Source organism: Hemiscyllium ocellatum, chromosome 21 (genome assembly GCF_020745735.1).
Source record: "Hemiscyllium ocellatum isolate sHemOce1 chromosome 21, sHemOce1.pat.X.cur, whole genome shotgun sequence".
Lineage (NCBI taxonomy): Eukaryota > Metazoa > Chordata > Chondrichthyes > Orectolobiformes > Hemiscylliidae > Hemiscyllium > Hemiscyllium ocellatum.
Window position 1 is genome coordinate 44105722 of NC_083421.1, and position 20104 is coordinate 44125825.

The 20104-nt window shown below is 42.9% G+C and overlaps 1 protein-coding gene across 3 annotated transcripts in view; it reads left to right on the forward strand.

Moving 5' to 3' along the window:
• The window catches only part of LOC132825847 (serine/threonine-protein kinase Nek6-like), a 277685-nt gene that overhangs the window by 136892 nt on the left and 120689 nt on the right, over positions 1-20104 (forward strand). For all 3 annotated transcript variants that reach the window (XM_060841397.1, XM_060841399.1, XM_060841400.1), the window contains exons 3-4: positions 4848-4988; positions 6270-6332. In XM_060841397.1, coding sequence (XP_060697380.1) covers positions 4848-4988; positions 6270-6332 — 204 coding nt within the window. The remainder of the gene's footprint in view (positions 1-4847; positions 4989-6269; positions 6333-20104) is intronic.

Below are 20104 nucleotides of genomic sequence, written 5' to 3' on the forward strand. Positions count from 1 at the left end.
ACGGGCCTGAGTCTACTTTAGCTTTCAAGAACAGGCATTTTCAGATGAGTATGGTCAAACGTCTTGGCAACTTATATGCAGATGAACGCACTCTGTGTTGGACTAATCATGGCAATATTTAAGTTGGGTCCTGGATATCTATCTAAGAAAGTGAACTGACAGTTAAAGAATATTACTTTAATAAAGAAAGTAGAATATAAATCTTAGAACCTATGAATGGTGGTTCCAAACTTGCTTGGAACGTGAGGCTTAGAGGAGAGGTGGGGTAAGAAGAGACTAAAGGATCAGACACACAAGCTCATTACTAGAAGAACAGGCAGCAAGAATTGTGAAGGGAGCTTGTGGTGTGTGGAACCTCCATCCTTTTTGAACATGGCTTCCAATAGTGCAGAGTTGGTCAATGAATGATCTTTCCTCTATTGTTGGAAAACTCTGTCCTCCAGCGATCCAAGCTCCTGGCCTAGAAACTTTACAATTGACTTTGCATTTTTTAATGTTGCACCCAGATAAAAAGAAGCATAATGACTGTAAAAAGCTTTCAGCAGCAAGCCATGTGTCCCAGACCCAACCCCGTCGTTGCCTCAGGCATTCAAACAATCATAAGTGCATGAGCATCCATCAAAGGGGCATATCCCACATACTGCTGCTTGGGTCCGAGGGGAAGGACAGCAACACCCATTAAGCCATTCTTTGCAGTTTCAAGTGGTCTGAGGACTTACAGAACATATGTAATAGGAGAAGAAGTAGGCCATTTGGCCTCTCAAACTGGTCCACCATTTAGTAAGATTATGACTGATCTATCCCAGGCCTGAACTCCTCTAGTTCACAGTGGGTACAGGTAGAATAAGTGCTCGGTCTAAGACATATTTATAAATTATTTGGATGTGGGGATCAATTATATTATTGCCCAAGTTATTGGTGATCCCAAACTGGATGGGAATTTAAGTTGGGAGGAGAATGTAAGGAGGCTTCAAGAAGACTTGGACAGTCTAAGTGAATGGACTAGAACACAGAAAGTGGGAGTATAATGATTAAGTTATTCATGTTAGTGGAAAAACAAAAAGGAAGATATTTGTTAAATGGTGAGAGATTGGAAAATACAGTAAGTCAAAAGCCAGTGTGCACTTCCAGGAAGCAGTTAGGAAAGTAAATTAAATGTTGGCCTTCCTCATAAGGGAATTTGCGCACCAGCAATAAGGATGTCTTGCTGCATGGAGCCCTGGTGAAACCTCATCTGGAGTATTGTGTGCAAAATATCTAATGAAGGATATACTTGCCATTGAGTATGCAACAGAGGTTCACCAAACTAATCCCCAGGATAATGAGGTTGTCTTAAAATGAGAGGATAAGGAGGCGGGGTGTGTATTCCCAAGAGTTTTAAAGATTGAAGGGCGATGCCATTGAAATCTATAAAAATTTTTATAGTGTGTGAGAGAGTGAATATAGATAGGGTGTTTCTCTGGCATGGGTCTCCAGAACTGGGGACATTATCTCAGGATTAAGAGCAGGTCATTTGAGACTGAGATGAGGAGGAATTTCTTCATTCAGAGGGTGGTGAATCTTTGGAATTATCTACTTCAGAGCCTGAGGAGGCTCAGTCATTGAGTAGGTTCAAGACAGAAATTGATTGTCTTTTGTCTCCAGAAACCTATCAGGGATGTGGAGATAGTCTGGGAAAGTGGCATTGTGGTGATGATCACCATGATCTAGAATGGTGAGGCAGATGTGATGGGCTGAATGTCTGACTTCTATTCCTATGATTTTCTACTTTTGACATGCTTCACTACCAAAACACGTGCGATATTCTGAGAACAACATTCATCCTCTGGGTTGACCAGTAACTTATCATTCAGTCACTCAATATTTTGCTGGAGTCACTTGTATTTACGCTGCCCTGAATGGAGATGTGACAGAAATAAAGATATAAATGATCACATTACACACAAGCTAAAGGCTCTGGGATACAAAATCCAATACAGAGTTATTGTAATGGTCAGCCTGTGATTAATAAATGCCAAGCTTCTGAAATTATCAGTAGAAATCCAACAATATTTCATTTAGATAGTTATAGGTGATTCAGTTTGTGGGGCTAGCCTATTTTATAGTACACAAGAGGTTTCCAAATCACAGGAGTCTGCTTTTAAGGTGATAGCATGTTATTTCACTTATTACTGAACCACACTGCAGCCAGAAGATGAAACTGCTGAGGTTTGAAATTCTCATGTGTACTGTAAAATATATTACTGTAACTACAATAGTCATGTTTATTGTGTGAATTATATTTATGATTAACACAATCCACTCCAATAACGAACATTGTTTGTGGAGCACATCAGGCGTTATTATTATTTGAGGTTTCTGACTGATACAGCTTTTCACACAGCATATTTCTAACAGCACCTAATCAGGGTCATAACCTTTCTAAACACCAACTCATCTGTGGGATCCATTGACTTATATCACCTCCAAAGAAACTAGAGCAGACAGGTCACAGATTGACCAAAAATACTGGGCAGGTGAACTGTTAGACCATAATCTCAAGTGATTGACAGAAAATGCACCATTCAAGTCACATGCATGATTGTTTGTTCTAAATGCTGTTTGTCCACTACCTGTACTGACCATACAGTGACAGTTGTGACAACTCATTCTACTATAAGGTACTTTCTGAACATCTACAAACATTCTGAGTGAAAGCCAGAATGACTCCTTATGAATACCAATGATACAGATTTTGGTATCAGAAGTGTGGCATTGTTTTTAATTCCAGACTCTAATTGATGAGTCTCTGTGGAATTTTGTTTTTCTCTATACATGGTTAAGAATAAATTCACAAGACGTCCTTCGACATTTGCATCTGTGTAAAATTAGCCATCACGTCAATTTTTCAGAATCTCAATTTGAAACATGCTACAACTTCTCCTTTCACTCTTGTGGGAGGACGTGTGCCAGTTAAATAATCAACTCTTTAGAACCAGATTGTGAGAAGCAGATTTTTCACCTTTACTGTTTCAATGAAGAGCCCTGCCCCTGCCCCCGCCCCCACCCCCACCCCCCCGAATGTACACATTCATGGCAGGAAAATGAGTGCCTCACATCAGAAATGGACTCTTCTTAAATCCACTTAAGATGGTGCGACCGACATTCTGGGTATTCTTGACCCATATGTGCCAGTTGCATGCAACTTTTGCAATAAAAACACATTTTGAACAATTAAACGGACAAAGCATCTGTTCATTAAACAAAGTTAAAAATCACACGACACTGGGTTGTGGTCCAACAGGTTTATTTGAAACCTCAAGCTCTTGGAACCCCCGCACCATAAAGGTATATTTGCAATAGCCCCAGAGCTGCTCTGTTAGTAGAGAGACATGGCTGGTGGTGATTTAACCTGCGGGTCACCATGCCACAGGTAAGGGGCGAGGCCAAGAAAGCAGGACTTTCCTGGTAACCTCAGCCAGTGTGGGAATTGAGACTGTGCTGTTGGCATCAACTTGACGTGTTCTGGCCTTTACACTGGGTGCAGATCCCATCAAATAGTTCTTTCACCTAAATGTCTGCCTCAGGTCGCTGCGATTTGTTCAATATGTAAAAGAAAGATTGATGGACCAAAAAGGACTAATTCCAAAAGGCTTTAATCCATTTCTAGCCCGTTTTGCTGATGCTTGGGATTTTAAGAGTGTCTGTGCCAATTATTTTCTTTTGATAAAACTAGCTGCATTACAAGGAATTTCCCCATGGGCGTTGCTTATCTGGAAGAAGCAAAGGCTCATTAAAGGACTACCGAAGAGAGACTCTGTGCCCAACTGTGAGCTCCTGCACACTCCTTTCTGCAAACAGAAGTGATTAAACCTTATGCTGGTTGATGCTTGATACAAGTGGAGGCTCAAACTCCAAAGATAGGCCTGACAATGCAGATCAGAACTTGCTTTGTTTTGAATAGTGCTGCACGAAGTAAGGCAGTAATTCTGGCTTGGCTTTACCTGCAAAATGTCATTATCTGACAATGATGATAGATGTGGTCATGGTGTCTGGATCAGCAGAGAGCCCAGATGCCTACTAACAGACAACTTTGAGCCGGCACAACCAGTGATGACTACGCAGACATTGTGGAATTATTGGGATTCTGCTCTGGAATGTGATAAATGAACAATCTTTGGGAAGCAGCTTCCCCCTTCTGCAGCCATCAGCCAGGAGCCAAGTGTTCAGCTGCTCTCTCCCCTGTCAGTACCAGGCCTTTTCCTCCTTAGAAACCCCTGGCCCTTCGGATTTGCAAAGGCTGATGATTGACTGTGCTGCATTCTGAGCTCTTCTGAGCTTTTTTTGTCACTTCTTCGGAACATTTTCAATTTTATTATTACATTCATTCAACTTGTATACAATTTTCTACCATCATCACACTCATTCCTCCTACAATGGCCCAAATCTGCTGTTGAGTCTGCTATGAATTTAATGAGCCAAGTATTTTTTTAATAGCACCCACGAGCAAGATCATGTGCATAGTCGGGCAGCTAGTTGCAGTTTCTTTATGCTGCATTCAATTAATGTGAACAAGCTTAGTAAGCCCTGTGCCATCAAACCTGGGATCTCCCTTTGAGATATAATTCAGTTCCACAATCAGCCATGTACTCCCAAATTAAACCACGTGAAAGCGCCTTCATGATTTTGATTGTTAAATACTTCCATTTGTGGACTTTAAATCTGGAGCTTCGATTTATAGATTTCTGAAAGGGTTCACGAACTACAAAGTATAAATGAGAATTTGAGAATGTTTATTCATCAAGGTCCCTTAAGTAGTTACTTTGTTGGTAAAATAAATTGTGAACTTGCTTTCTCCTTTTGAACAGAAGCATACCCCAACGTACACCTACCATAGCCGACTGGCAGATTTCCAAATCGAGAAGAAAATAGGCCGGGGACAGTTCAGCGAAGTATATCGAGCAACTTGTCTTCATAATGGAAAAGCAGTTGCACTAAAAAAAGTCCAGGTAAGAGAATTTGTCAAAAGCGTGGGAATGTTTCACTAGCAATAACAGCTTACTGTACTATAAAATTTCCTTAAGTTTCATTGGGGAAGGGAGTAACCCAGGCCGACATAATGTGATAGGGCCATTTCTTCTTGGGGTAACAATATTGGTTTCATAAATGATTTTGCCATTGCATCGTACAACTCTTACTCAGGAAATCTACTTGAGAAATTTGAGAAAACTGAAACTCTCTCACAGATACCTCCCTTTCTCCCTCACGTGCAATCAGCAGATCACGTTGCTTGACTTGATGCAGAAAATTTCATCTTAAAGAAAATCACACTGAAATAGTTCTCACTTTGGTATTGCCTCGTTTTGTCAGCAAAACTCACATTGGAGTGGAACTGGCTCTGGGTGAGGGGAACAGGAAGTAATATTCCGATTGCACCCTGCCTGAAGTTTAGACAGGTTAATCATGTAACAGCTCCTGCATCTCACCAGTCAGTAACCACAGGTCAGTATAAGCTGGAAAATCCGTTTGAAATGTTTGTTCACATTACATTCAGATTCTCTCCACGCTGACAGCAACAAGTCTATGGGAGCCTGTGAGATTGCCACACCAAGATTTCCAAATTGCAGGTTTACTATTAATATATTTAATATTAGATGCAAGACGTATTGTTTTGTTACGTCACAATAACAAAAGAAATGGGGCTGAATATTTACCATGGTCTTTGGTGTCCTGACCCGGGCAGAAGGCTAGCCCAATGCCCACACTGACTGGCAGTGACTTTGCCACTGTCCACCCAACTAAACTAGCGCCTGTGGGACCATGGGTCAATTCAGGAAGGCAGGTCGACTCCTGAACCTGAGGGCTGTAGGATACTGAACCCCCCACCCCAAGGGCAAGACTGGAAGAGCTGGATACTGCTGAGGCAGGTGGGATAAGGTGAAAAGGCAGTGTCCTTGGTCAGGTATTTGGAATTGACAATTTCGGATGGCCGGGTGATTGTAGATCTTGTAAAATGAAGGGGAAACTCCCATGAGAAGGGATCTTTGGGCATTAGGGATTACAATGTAGCTCCCTCCCCCAGTCTTACTGCAGCAAGAGGTAGTTAACGTTCCTACCAGCCTCACAACTGCTGATTGGCCAGCTGCTAGGAAATATGATTGAATTGACCAACTCCAAGAAGCCGCTTATTAGAGGAGAGAACTGTGAGCTACAGTAGCTACCTGGCTATGATGCCTGAATGCTAACTATTTATATAAATCAGATTTCTTGGTTGTGCTTGTCTTTTTAAGGTATTCGAAATGATGGATGCTAAAGCAAGGCAAGACTGCATCAATGAGATTGACCTTTTAAAGGTATTGTGTTCAGATTGTGTAATTATAACCAGGTATCTTTTAGAATTTTAACATTTGTTTTTTGAAGTCCTGGAAGTCATTTTAAATAATAAATTATATCAAGTGTTAGACATCAAATAATGGTTAATTAGTCACTCAGAACAAGTCAGTGAATTAGTTCAGGGTCGGTGTAAGCTCAATTGTGAACAAGTTCCCTTTTCTGTAGATTATTCCGGAACCAGTTTGATTCTGCTGGTTTTGGTATTGGTTTAGCTAGCCTGCAAGTGATTGCAGCTAAACACAGATCAAACAGCAGTTTTCACTAACATTGCCCCACCTTTAACTTACCACACGAGAAAATCTGCTCAACTAAGCAGCCTGTGCTGTTTGGAGTTAATAGTTCGACAGAAGATGATGAAATGACTCTCTGCGGATTTCCCTATGCCCAAAGGCTGGATGCATAAGCTTCAAACTTCCTTCAACTTTTAACAGAAATGCAGCTGCGAAACTCTGCTGATAGGAAACCCACTGTGGGACAGATGGGGTGCCAGTCTGTTCCCTAAAGTGGTACACTTCATTTAGCAGGCTCGCTGGGAACTGATGAAATTCCTTTCACATATGTTGGCAGCTTTAAGTGTCCCGCTACCATCTGGGACTCCCAACATGTTGATGAAAGCCGCCTGGGCCAAGCTGCTTAACAGTTAAACCAGTCGATTAACATATACGGTTATTCAGAAAAAAAATCTAAGATCTCTTTATCAACTACATTGTCTCATTTAGCTCAGTTGATAGCAGTGTCTCCTGAAACCCCACTTCAAGGACTCAAGCATGTCAGCTTGGCTGGCACTGAAGAAGTGCCACATTGTGCTCAGGGTCCACTTCACTTTTGGCAGAAATGGAGAACTGGTGAGAGTCTTGGATCAGGTGAATCTGTTAGACACCGATGTTCCTGAGAGGGAAATCCAGGCAGAATGTGTGTAACAGGTCGCGAACCTGCGACCTGGAGTGTTCCACACTTGCCGACACAGACAGTGACTCCAAATATCTTTCAGCTGAACATTAAAGCAGAAAAGCTCCATTGAGGTGACTGTAAGAGCTCTCTGCCATTATTTGAAGCTGTTCTGGCCAACTTGTATCCCTTTCCTGAAGACACAATCATTACTGTGTGAGTCAGAGAGATGTACAGCACGGAAACAGACCCTTCAGTCCAACTCGTCCATGCCGACCAGATATCCCAACCCAATCTAGTCCCATCTGCCAGCATCCGCCCCATATCCCTCCAAACCCTCCCTATTCATATACCCATCCAGATGCCTTTTAAATGGTGCAATTGTACCAGCCTCTACCACTTCCTCTGGCAGCTCATTCCATACACATACCACCCTCTGTATGAAACAGTTGTCCCTTAGGTCTCTTTTGTGTCTTTCCCTTCTCACCATAAACCTATGCCCTCTATTTCTGAACTCCCCCAACCCAGGGAAATGATTTTGTCTATTTATCCCATCCATACCCCTCTTGATTTTATAAATCTTTATAAAATCAATCCTCAGCCTCTGACGCTCCAGGGAAGACAGCCCCAGCCTATTCAATCTCTCCCTCTAGCTCAAATCCTCCAACATTCTGGCAACATTCTTGTAAATCTTTTCTGAACCCTTTCAAGTTCCACAACATCTTTCCGATAGGAGGGAGAGTAGAATTGCATGCAAAAGTGCTGGATTACAGTGGTTACCTTTTAATTCGTAGGCTGTGAAGCTCTGGGACATCTTTAGACCACGGAAGGTGCAATAACAACACAGTATTTTAAAATCCTTATTCTGATATCCCTGCTCCTGATGTGTGCTACAAAATCAGAGACTTCACCACCTGCATCTCCATCCTTTTAAGTTCTGGGTTGGGACTCCATCATTTTCTAATATTTGCTCTGGTAAGTGCTAGGAACAGGTTCATTGGTGCTTTCGCACTGAAGTGAGCACCTGATGAGAATTAAGAGATACGCAGGTAATTTGAGAGGGAAGTGTGGTATTCCTTAAGAGAGAGAGAGAGAGACAGAGACAGAGACAGATAAACAAAAAGGAAAATAAAGATGTTACTAGTAATCAGTTACAGGGTAACATTCAGAACAGAATATCTTGAGCCCCATAGATGAGGCATCGTGCATTGTATTGAGGAGGAACTAAGAGAATGCTGGAGAAGCTCAGCATAACTGTTTAGAACCTACTTAATTCTGAAGAGGAGTCACATTAAACTCACAATGTTAACTCCCTGTCCGCAGGTGCTGCCAGGCTTCTGAGCTTTTCATAGAATTCCTGCAGTGTGGAAACTGGCTATTTGGCCCAACAAGTCCGTACTAACCTTCCAAAGAGTAACCCACCCATACTCTACATTTCCTATGCCTAATGCACCTAGCCTACAGATCCCTGAACACTATGGGCAATATAGCATGGCCAGTTCACGTAACTACTGAGCCACCATGCCTCTAGCATTTTCTGGTTTCATTTCACATTTCCAGCATCCACAGCATTAGGTTGTTGAATGTGAGTGAAAGTTATGTTTAGGTGTTCAGCATATGGCATGGCAGCCGTGCTATGAGTTTCACATTTCTCCTGTTCAGTCTTCCAGGGATTCCATTCACTTCCAAAGTGATTCCAAGGTTCACAGTTTGGGATTCTTTAGTTCAAACGTGCCAGCATTTACTCACTTACCTGCCTGCTTCATTTTACTGATTATTAGAAAAGAGCAGATGATTCCCATCAGGACTTTTCTGATGTAAGTCTAAATTTCCAAAGCTCAGGTCATGAGGGCTGTTGTCTGTGTGTTGGAATTTCTGGCCACAGTGAAAACCACTGTGAAATGGCCCAAACCTATCCACTGGAACACTGCAGTTTGAATCTTTGGGCTGGGCTGAGGAGTGCGGTGATCAAAGTGACCTTCAACACAATTGGTGAGGGAGAGGAACATCAGACAGCATTCCCAATTCGAAGGAATAATTAGCAGCTGCAGGACATTAGGTGAGGACTGGGACATGCCAACTGTGATAACTGACCGGTATTGGACAAGGCTCATACTTAAGGTATTAAACAATAGTCAATGTCCTTTGAACACTATCCTGGCAAAATGTTGACACAGGAGACAGGGGAGGGGGAATAGTCATTGAGTTGTACAGCACAGAAACAGACCCTTTGGTCCAACCAGATACCCTAACTTAATCTAGTCCCATTGTTCAGTCCCATATCCCTCTAAACCCTGACCAATCATATACCCATCCAGATGCCTTTTAAATGTTGTAATTGTACCAGTCTCCTTCACTTCCTCTGGTAGCTCATTATAATAAAAAAAGGGAGAGAATAATCTATACAATGTTTAACAGCAAATCCAAACAAGTGCAACTGCTGGAGATTTGGATGAATTTATTATTGATGTGATTTTTACGCCTAATGTCCCATGCATTAGTTTACAGCTATGTTTGTCGTTATACAGCTGATATTCAATGAAAGCCATGAAGCAGTGTTTTAGTTGCCCTTGTCCTATTAGTTGGGATTATTGCTCATTATTGCCTCCATTATTACTTAATCTTGGCTCACTCAGATGGAGTCTCCTCAACTACCACCCAATGGATTGAACCTAGATACCGAGAATTTCCGATATGCAAGTCAGAACAGGTAGCTGGTAACTCCAGCTCACTGCCTTCCTCCTGACTATGCACATTGTCAGATTTAAGGATGGTGCCAGCACCTGGGATATCCTGAAGTGGCATGACTTATGGCTGTGGTGACTGGAAGATTAGGGCTGGTGTCAGACAAGGGGTGGCACGGTGGCTCAGTGGACAGCACTGCTGCCTCACAGCACCAGGGACCCGATTCGGCCTCAGGCAACTGTCTGGGTGGAGTTTGTACATTCTCCCTGTGTCTGGGTGGGTTTTACCCCACAGTCCAAAGATGTGCAGGTTAGATGAATTGGTCATGCTAGTAGTGTGAGAGCTGAAAATGTGTTGCTCGAAAAGCGCAGCAGGTCAGGCAGCATCCAAGGAACAGGAGATTCGACGTTTCGGGCATAAGCCCGATAAGCATGATTCCTGATGAAGGGCTTATGCCCGAAATGTCGAATCTCCTGTTCCTTGGATGCTGCCTGACCTGCTGCGCTTTTCGAGCAACACATTTTCAGCTCTGATACTCCAGCATCTGCAGACCTCACTTTCTCCTCCATGCTAGTAGTGTCCAGAGATGTGAAGACTAGATGGGTTAGCAATGGGAAATGCAGCATCACAGCATAGGGTAGGGAGATGGGTCTGGGTGGGATGCTGTTTGGAGGATCAGTGTAGAGTCGAAAATGAATGAATTAGTGTCATGTGCATTATAAAATACAGTGAAAAGCATGTACATTTGTTTGTACATAAGCGCCATTCACAAAATAAAATTAAAATAAAATTAAAATTCACAGAATAAAATTAAAAGATAAGGAGAGTCCAACTTCTCCTTCCCCGCTGTTACAGTATACCACCGCCAGAGTCCTGATGGGCTGATTGGCCTGCTTCCACACTGTAGAAACTCTGTGATAATCTTCTATGAAGAGGAGTGCCATAGGGCCATTGTAGGTCGTTAATGAGATGAGATTGTGACAATAATGTGAGAAAACTCACCAGGATTCATGGAAAGAAACTATCTGTGAAATGATGCTTTGCCAAAATATGTTAAAATTAATTCCAAAGGTTTCAGGATTTAAATTTTTGAGTAACTTACGGTCAACCTTAAGTGTCATTGGCATGGCAGGCTGTTTGTTGGTGTGTGACAGTTGAGCTTGACTGAAGAGCACTCGACTATAATTTGCAGTCGTGATCATCGACAAAACAATGTTTAAAAACTTCTTGCAAGTTTTCATAATTGATGGTTTCATTAACACATTACATGGAGTTTAATTTACACAAATGTGAGCAAGGTAAGGCCAATCAGGGCAGGATTTAGAGTCAAAGAGACATACGGCGAGGAAAGACACCCTTTAATCTCACCACTTCGTGCCGACCATAATCCCAATCTAAACAAATCCCACCTGTCTGCGCTTGGCCCTTATCCCTCCAAACCTTTTAAATGTCTTTTAAAAGTTGTAACTGTACCAACTTATACAGTTAATGGTAGGGCTCTGGGGAGTGTTGCTGAACGAAGAGACCTAGCGATGCAGGTGCCTAGTTCCTTGGAAGTGGAATCGCAGGCAGGCAGAGTGGTAATGAAGGCGTTTGGCTTGCTTGCCTTTGTTGTCAATGAGTATAGAAGTTGGAAATTGTGGCTGTCCAAGATGTTGGTGAGGCGATGGCAGCACGGTGGCTCAGTGGTTAGCACTGCTGCCTCACAGCTCCAGGGACCCGGGCCCCCCCTGCCTTGGGCAAATGTCTGTGTGGAGTTTGCACATTCTCCCCATGTCTGCGTGGGTTTCCTCCCACAATCCAAAGATGTGCAGGTCAGGTGAATTGGTCATGCTAAATTGCCCATAGTGTTGGGTGTAGAGGAGTGGGTCTGGGTGGGTTGCTGTTCAGAGGGTCAGTGTGGACTAGTTGGGCCGAAGGACCTGTTTCCACACTATAGGGAATTTAATCTAATCTACTTTTAGAGTACTGCATTCATTTCTGGTCTCCTGCGGTAGAAAGATATTGTTAAACTTGAAAGGGTTCAGAAAAGATTTACAAAGATGTTGCCAGGATTGGAGGGTTTAGCTATAGGATGAGGCTGAATAGGCTGAGGCTTTACCTTCTGTCAGAGGCTGAGGGGTGACCTCTGAGAGGTTTGTAAAATCGTGAGGGGCATGGATAGGATAAATAGACAAGGTTTTATTCGCAGGGTAGGAGTGTCCAATCCTGAAGGGCATTGGTTTAGGGTGAGAGGAGAAAGGCTTAAAAGAGACTTAAGGGGCAACTTTTTCACGCAGAGAGTGGTGTATGTATGGAATAAGCTGCCAGAGGAAGTGGTGGAGGCTGGTCCAATTGTAATATTTCAAAGGCATCTGGATGGGTATATGAATAGGAAAACGTTAGAAGGGTATGGGCCACATGCTTGCAAAAGGGCTGAATAAGTTTAGGTTATCTAGTTGGCATGGATGCGTTAGACCGAAGGATCTGTTTCCGTGCTGTATAACTCTATGGCTCTATTTGAGAATTGAAATTAGCTGAATCTTCAGTTAATGGGAATAAGAATGCTGCTATCTTCAAACTTTTATTCATTTTTGAAGGAACTTAGTTGAAATTGCAAGAAATTGTTATTACTTGATTGTTAATAACCAAGAGGAAAAGGGAAGTGTACATAAGGTCTAGGCAACTAAGAACAGAATGGGTCCTGGAGGAATATTGGGAGAGTAGGACAAGTCTTAAACGAGGAATCAAGTGGGCTAAAAGGGGTCATGAAATAGCTTTAGTAAACAGAATTAAGGAAAATCCCAAAGCATTTTATTCTTATATAAGAAGCAAGAGGGTAACTAGAGAAAGTATTGGTCCACTAAAAGATAATGAAGGAAGGCTGTGTGCTGAACTTGAGAGAATGGGTGAGATTCTAAATGATTACTTTGCATCAGTGTTCACTGAGGAGAGGAGCATGATGAATCTTGAGATTAGAGATAGAAGTGTGATTATTCTGGATCACATTGGCATAAGTAGGGAAGATGTGTTGGGTATGCTAGAGGTTATTAAGGTGGACAAATGGGATGGGATCTGTCCCAGGTTGCTGAGGGAAGCGAGAGAGGGAATAGCTGGGGCCCTGACAGATATCTTTGTGGCATCTTTAAACACAGGTGAGGTGCCGGAGGACTGGAAGGTTGCTCATGTTGTCCCCCTGTACAAGGAGGATAGTAGGGATATTCCGGGTAACTACAGACCAGTGAGCCTGACGTCAGTGGAGGGGAAGTTGCTGGAGAGGGTACTGAGGGATGGGATCTATTTATATTTAGAAAAGAATGAGCTTATCAGTGATAGGCAACATGGTTTTTGTGCGGGGGAGATCGTGCCTTACTCACATTAATAGAGTTCTTCGAGAAGTGACCAAGTTATTAGATGAAGAAAGAGCTGTTGATGTCACATACGTGGACTTTGGTAAGGCGTTTGATAAGGTTCCCCATTGTATACTAATGGAGAAAGTGCATTCACATGGTATGCAGGGTGTTCGAGCTAGGTGGATAAAGAACTGGTTGAGCAACAGGAGACAGAGAGTAGTAGTTGAAGGGAGTTTCTCGAAATGGAGAAAGGTGACCAGTAATGTTCCACAGGGGTCAGTATAGGGGCCACTGCTGTTTGTAATATATATAAATGATCTAGAAGAGGGCACTGTTGGTATATCAGCAAGTTTGCAGATGACACAAAGATTGGTGGAGTAGCAGAAAGCATAAGGGACTGTCAGAGAATACAGGAGGATAGATAGACTGGAGAGTTGGGCGGAAAAGTGGCAGATGGCTTTCAATCCAGACAAATATGAGGTGATGCATTTAGGCAAGACTAATTCTAGAGCGAATTATACAATGAACAGAAGAACCTTGGGAAAAGTTGATGGACAAGAGATCTGGGAGTGCAGGTCCATTGTACCCTGAAGGTTGCTGCACAGGTGGATAGAGTAGTCAAGAAGGCATTAAGTATGCTTGCCTTCGTTGGACAGGGTATTGAGTATAAGAGCTGGAAAGTCATGTTAAAATTGTACAAGACATTGGTTTGGCTGCATTTAGAATACTGTGTACAGTTCTAGTCACCACATTACCAAAACGATGTGGATGCTTTGGAGAGGGTGCAGAGAAGGTTTACGAGGATGTTGCCTGGTATGGAAGGTGCTAGCTATGAAGAGAGGTTAAGTAGGTTAGGTTTATTTTCACTAGAAAAAAGGAGATTGAGGGGGGACCTGATTGAGGTTTACAAAATCATGAAGGGTAGATACAGGGTGGATAGAGACGAGCTTTTTCCCAGGGTGAAGGATTCAATAAGGAGTGGTCATGCTTTCAAGGTGAGAGGTTTAAAATTTAAGAGGGATACATGCGGCAAGTACTTCACACAGAGGGTGGTGGGCGTTTGGAACGTGTCGCCAGCAGAGGTGGTAGTGGCAGGCATGGTAGATTCATTTAAGATTCAGACTGGAGGCCTGTGAAGTGGAGTGCCATAAGGATCGGTGCTGGGCCCTCTACTTTTTGTCATTTACATAAATGATTTGGATGCGAGCATAAAAGGTACAGTTAGTAAGTTTGCAGATGATACCCAAATTGGTAGTGTAGTGGACAGCGAAGAGGGTTACCTCAGATTACAACAGGATCTGGACCAGATGGGCCAATGGGCTGAGAAGTGGCAGATGGAGTTTAATTCAGATAAATGCGATGTGCTGCATTTTGGGAAAGCAAATCTTAGCAGGACTTATATACTTAATGGTAAGGTCCTAGGGAGTGTTGCTGAACCAAGAGACCTTGGAGTGCAGGTTCATAGCTCCTTGAAAGTGGAATCGCAGGTAGATAGGATAGTGAAGAAGGCATTTGGTATGCTTTCCTTTATTGGTCAGAGTATTGAGTACAGGAGTTGGGAGGTCATGTTGCGCTGTACAGGACATTGGTTAGGCCACTGTTGGAATATTGCGTGCAATTCTGGTCTCCTTCCTATCGGAAAGATGTTGTGAAACTTGAAAGGGTTCAGAAAAGATTTACAAGGATGTTGCCAGAGTTGGAGGTTCTGAGCTACAGGGAGAGCCTGAACAGGCTGGGGCTGTTTTCCCTGGAGTGTCGGAGGCTGAGGGGTGACCTTATAGAGGTTTACAAAATTATGAGGGGCATGAATAAGATAAATAGACAAAGTCTTTTCCCCGGGGTCGGGGACTCCCCAACCCCAGGGAAAAGAGAACTAGAGGGCATAGATTTAGGGTGAGAGGGGAAAGATATAAAAGAGACCTAAGGGGTAACTTTTTCACGCAGAGGGTAGTACGTGTATGGAATGAGCTGCCAGAGGATGTGGTGGAGGCTAATACAATTGCAACATTTAAGAGGCATTTAGATGGGTATATGAATAGGAAGGGTTTGGAGGGATGTGGGCCAGGTGCTGGTAGGTGGGACTAGATTGGGTTGGGATATCTGGTCGGCATGGGTTGGACCAAAGAGTCTGTTTCCATGCTGTACATCTCTATGACTCTATGGTCTGGACAGATGCATGAGTAAGTGGGGAGCAGAGGGATACAAATGCTTAGGAATTGACCAACAGTTTTAAACAGTGCATTTGGATTGGCTCAGGCTTGGAGGGCCGAAGGGCCTGTTTCTGGACTGTAAATTTTCTTTGTTCACATATACAACAAATTACTTTTCTAAGCTCCTCCATCTTCCAATCTGAACAATGTCTGTGGGACAGGAGAGCCAGCGTTGGGGAAGAGCGGGCAGGAGCTGGCAGCAAGAATTTAGCTTCAGATTTGTGGGACTCAAGAATGCAGTGTGCATATCAATTAACAGATCAAATTCCCCTCTAATGTTGCAGAACCATTTTAAGTAGATGTGATACTGTCCATATTGTTGGTATCATGGAATCCATTCCATTTTTAGCAGAATGCACTCAGTTTCAACTGTTTGCAAGTCATGATTTTAATTTCAAGCTATTAAAGATACTGAATGACTGGCCTGACTGAGCAGCCTGTTCAGTGGTATGAATTATTTCCATCTGTTCTCTGAGCAGTAAACACTTGCTTTTGATTCAAACAGGCTGGTGACTACTCAGGCGCAGTGATAACCCAGACTTCAAACATCTGCAGGTTCTGCCACCATCATATCAATGGTAAAGCTGGGCTTGTGTCCACTGGCTTATTGTGCTGCTGAACTCCGTGACGCTCAGTTAGGGTTCTGCCTGGGTCACTCAGCTCCTGACCTCATCACTGCCTTGGTTCAAAAAGAGCTGAGTTCCAGAGGTGATGTGAGAGTGTCAGCCTTCATTCAGTGGGAGAGAAGCCATTCCTTTAACGTAGCAACTTGTGAGTTCGAGCCCTGCTCCAGAGACTTAAATTCATAATCCAGATGGAATGCTGAATGCGATTATGAAGTACTCTGTTTCAAATTGGAACTCACAACATGTTTGTCTCCTTTGCAACCGAGTGTTGGCAAGTTCACTTGTCAGTTATGGCCTGACACTGAGCTTCGCAACTTACAGATCTGATGTGAAGCTGACGTTCAGAGATGGCATGTGGAATGAAATAGAGGACAGCCATTTCATTATAAGCAGCCACCTCATGTAGATACACCTCGACTTCTACAGCTTTCACACAGAGGAGCGGCACGGTGGCTCAGTGGTTAGCACTGCTGCCTCACAACACCAGGGTCCCAGGTTTGATTCCAGCCTTGGGCAACTGTCCGTGAGGAGTTTGCACGTTCTCCCTGTGTCTGCGTGGGTTTCCTCCGGGTGCTCCTGGTTTCCTCCCACAGTCCAAAGATGTGCAGGTTAGGTGAATTGACCGTGCTAATTGCCCAAAGTCTTAGCTGCATTAGTCAGAGGGTGAGTTACTCTTCGGAGGATCATTATAGACTTGTTGGGCCGAAGGGCCTGTTTCCACACTGTAGGGAAGCTAATCTAAGGTTAGGGCTGCCCTGCCATTTAATTATAGATTCATGAATGTTTACCAAGCTTTGTTGCCCTTAGCAATGCCTTCTGAATGTTTTGTAAGTCTGCAAAAACAATTCCTGATATGACATTTCTTGTAAGTGTTTGAAGCTGCCTTATCAGTTATCTTGCCTACTTCACACTACTTGCCTAGTGTGAATGGTCACTATGAATGCACAGTATTTACCATTCTTTAGATAAAGAAAAATATCCTTGACCAACTGGACAACATTCAGTGAGAATTGTCAAGCACACAGTGCCAGGCAATGATCATCTTCAACAAGAGAGAACCCAACTGTGTCCCCTTGACATTCAGCAACATTGCCATTGCTGAATTCCCCCCATTATTACCATCGTTGGGGTCACTGTTGATTTAGAAAGTTAACTAAACCAGCCGTATGAACTCTGTGACTACAAGAGCAGGTAGAGGCTGGGAATTCTACATTTAGTGGAACAGACTTAGCTGGGTCAATAGCAGCAGAGGGGTATCATTCATTTAAAAGCAATATAATGATTTGTTGGATTGAATGCTGTTCAAGAGCAATTTGTTACCTTCTATTTTGTTCTGAATGCATTTCTTCCACAGAGAATTCCGTCCTCAATATGGAATGCATTCATTGAGACACTGTTGACTGAATCAAATGGCACGGTTTTATGTTGTGTAATTGCTGCAGTCTGTAGCTGCAGATTCCAAAAATGACATGGCTTATGTCCTCCTCAGTGCTATTAGACAAAGCTCACCAAATGTGTACAGACAAATAGGCATATAGTTTAACATTTTTGAAAAGCAGAGTAAAGCTTTAAAGACCACTATTTTAAACTAAAATGTAATCCCCAGACGTCAGAGAAAAAAAAGACACCATGAGGACACCATCCAATTGATGAACATATATCATTGATTTTAATTTCCAATCATGAGATTAACATAGTGTTGTTCCCACTATGATGTGACGTTATTGTGTTCAACTCTTTACAATCAAAGGAGCTTGTGTCCTGTATACAGCATTCAGAGCCAGGAACCATGGGTTGTATTGTGATACTTTAACCTATTGTGCCAAAAGGTGTGGTGCTGGAAAAGCACGACCGGTCAGACAGCATCTGAGGAGCCGGAGAGTTGACGTTTTTAGCGTTAGCTCTTCATCAGGAATGTCAGGGGCTCTAGGGGGTTGAGAGATAAATAGGAGGGGGTGTGGCTTGGGGGGGCGGTAGCTGGGAATGTGATAGGTAGATGAAGGTGGGGGGGTGGGCTGATGGTGATAGGTCGGAGAGTAGGGTGGAGCGGATCGGTGGGAAGGGAGATGGACAGGTAGGATAGTTCAAGAGGGTTGAGTTGGAGGGTTGGATCTGGGATAAGATAGGGGCAGGGGAGATGAGGAAACTGGTGAAATTGACATTGATCCCATGTAGTTGAAGGGTCCCAAGGCGGTCTTCCTCCAGAGGTGTAGAGGTCCAAGGCACCAAAGGATCCTTCCACATCTGACAGAACTTTTCCTGCACCTCCACACACATCATCTACTGTGACCGTTGCTCTCGATGTGGTCTCCTCTAAACTGGGGAGACAGGATGCCAACTTGCAGAATGTTTCAGAGAACATCACTGAGACACATACACTAAACAACCCCAACGCTCTGTTGCCGAACACTTCAACTCCCCTTCCCACTCTGCCAAGGACATGCAAGTCCTGGGCCGCCTCCACTGCCAGATTCTAGCCACCCGATGCCTGGAGGAAGAATGCCTCATCTTCCACCTTGGGACCCTTCAACCACATGGAATCAATGTCAATTTCACCAGTTTGCCTTGCTGAGAATCTTCTCACCGGCACCCTCAAATGAATGACTCCAACATCACGGAGATCATGATAAGTTTTGGGTATTTGAGTATATAGTTTTAGTCCGTTTTTATCAAAAGCACCTGTTTATTTAAGGTACTGGTTAATACAAAGTTTGTTTTGCTTAAAAAGCCAAAAATATGTGATTAGACACCTTCCCTCCTGGCCTGCTCTTCTTCCTATGATCTCTGGTCAGTTCTCACCTTTAAGTAGGGTTCCTGTAGGTGCCATTCTGCACTTGATAGATCTGGAAGTGAAATATTTGAAAAATTAAAATGAGTATGCACACTTCAATTTCACAGCTAAACTTTACAGCCTTCGTATAAGTACCATTTGCATTAGGTACTGTAAAGGACCAGTCAGTGTGATCCCATGTGTTTTTTCCAGAAACTTCTTACCATGTGATTAGGCTCGAGATTGCACTGCCTAATTGTATGATGGAGGCAAATCAAAGATGGCTTTCATGCAGAAATTGGATAATTAGCAGAAGGGGAAAGAAAATACAGGGAAAGGGCAGAGGAATGGGAATCGGTGAGTTGCAGGAAGCTGGCTGGGGCATGATGGTCTGTAAGGTTCTTTCTCAATGGTTCTCACTGCAGGTCTCACTACTCGCCCTCAATGCATTGGTTCGATTCAGCCAGATCTCAAAAAACTGATACTCTGCACGCTCCTCATGATGATGGTAACTAAAAGCTAGTAACAAAGGAACAGGTCTAAGCAATTCACCCCCACAAACATTTCTCACATTTGATTAGATTATGCTTGATTTGTATCTTAACTCCATCCACCTGCCTCATTCCAATAATCCTTTATACCTTGCCTAGTAAAAATCTGTGACTCAGTTTTGAAATTTCTAATGGACCCAGCCTCAACAGCTTTAGGGGCATATTCCACGTTTTGCTAAAACTAGGTCAGCAGAGTAACTCGGATCGCCTCTGTTTTCCAGCCTTGGTCAGACACGGTAATTAGGTTTTTTTTTAGCATGTAGCTATATGACACTTCAATTAACAATGTAGTTAATTGAAAGAAGGAAGACTTTCATTACTTACTAATTCAGAATAAAATAATAAAACACAACATAAAACATTTACATGAGCATAAATATAACATTTAAGAATGTACAATAGCAAGATGAAGAATATACTGTTTAAAACATTCTTCGCGTCCTTGAGTTGCCATTTTACACCTGATTCCATGGCTGTTTAGTTGCAGTCTTTATGTCCTTCTACTGCTGAGGATATAAGATTTCAAAGTATGTATTGCCCTGGATCATTTGAAATACAGTACTCTATTGGAAACATGCTGCTCTGCAAACCTCACAATTTGATATTAGGCCAGACAATTGTGTGTCTGAGGAATGCATTGTTTTAAGTAATAGTACATTGTAAGAAATAT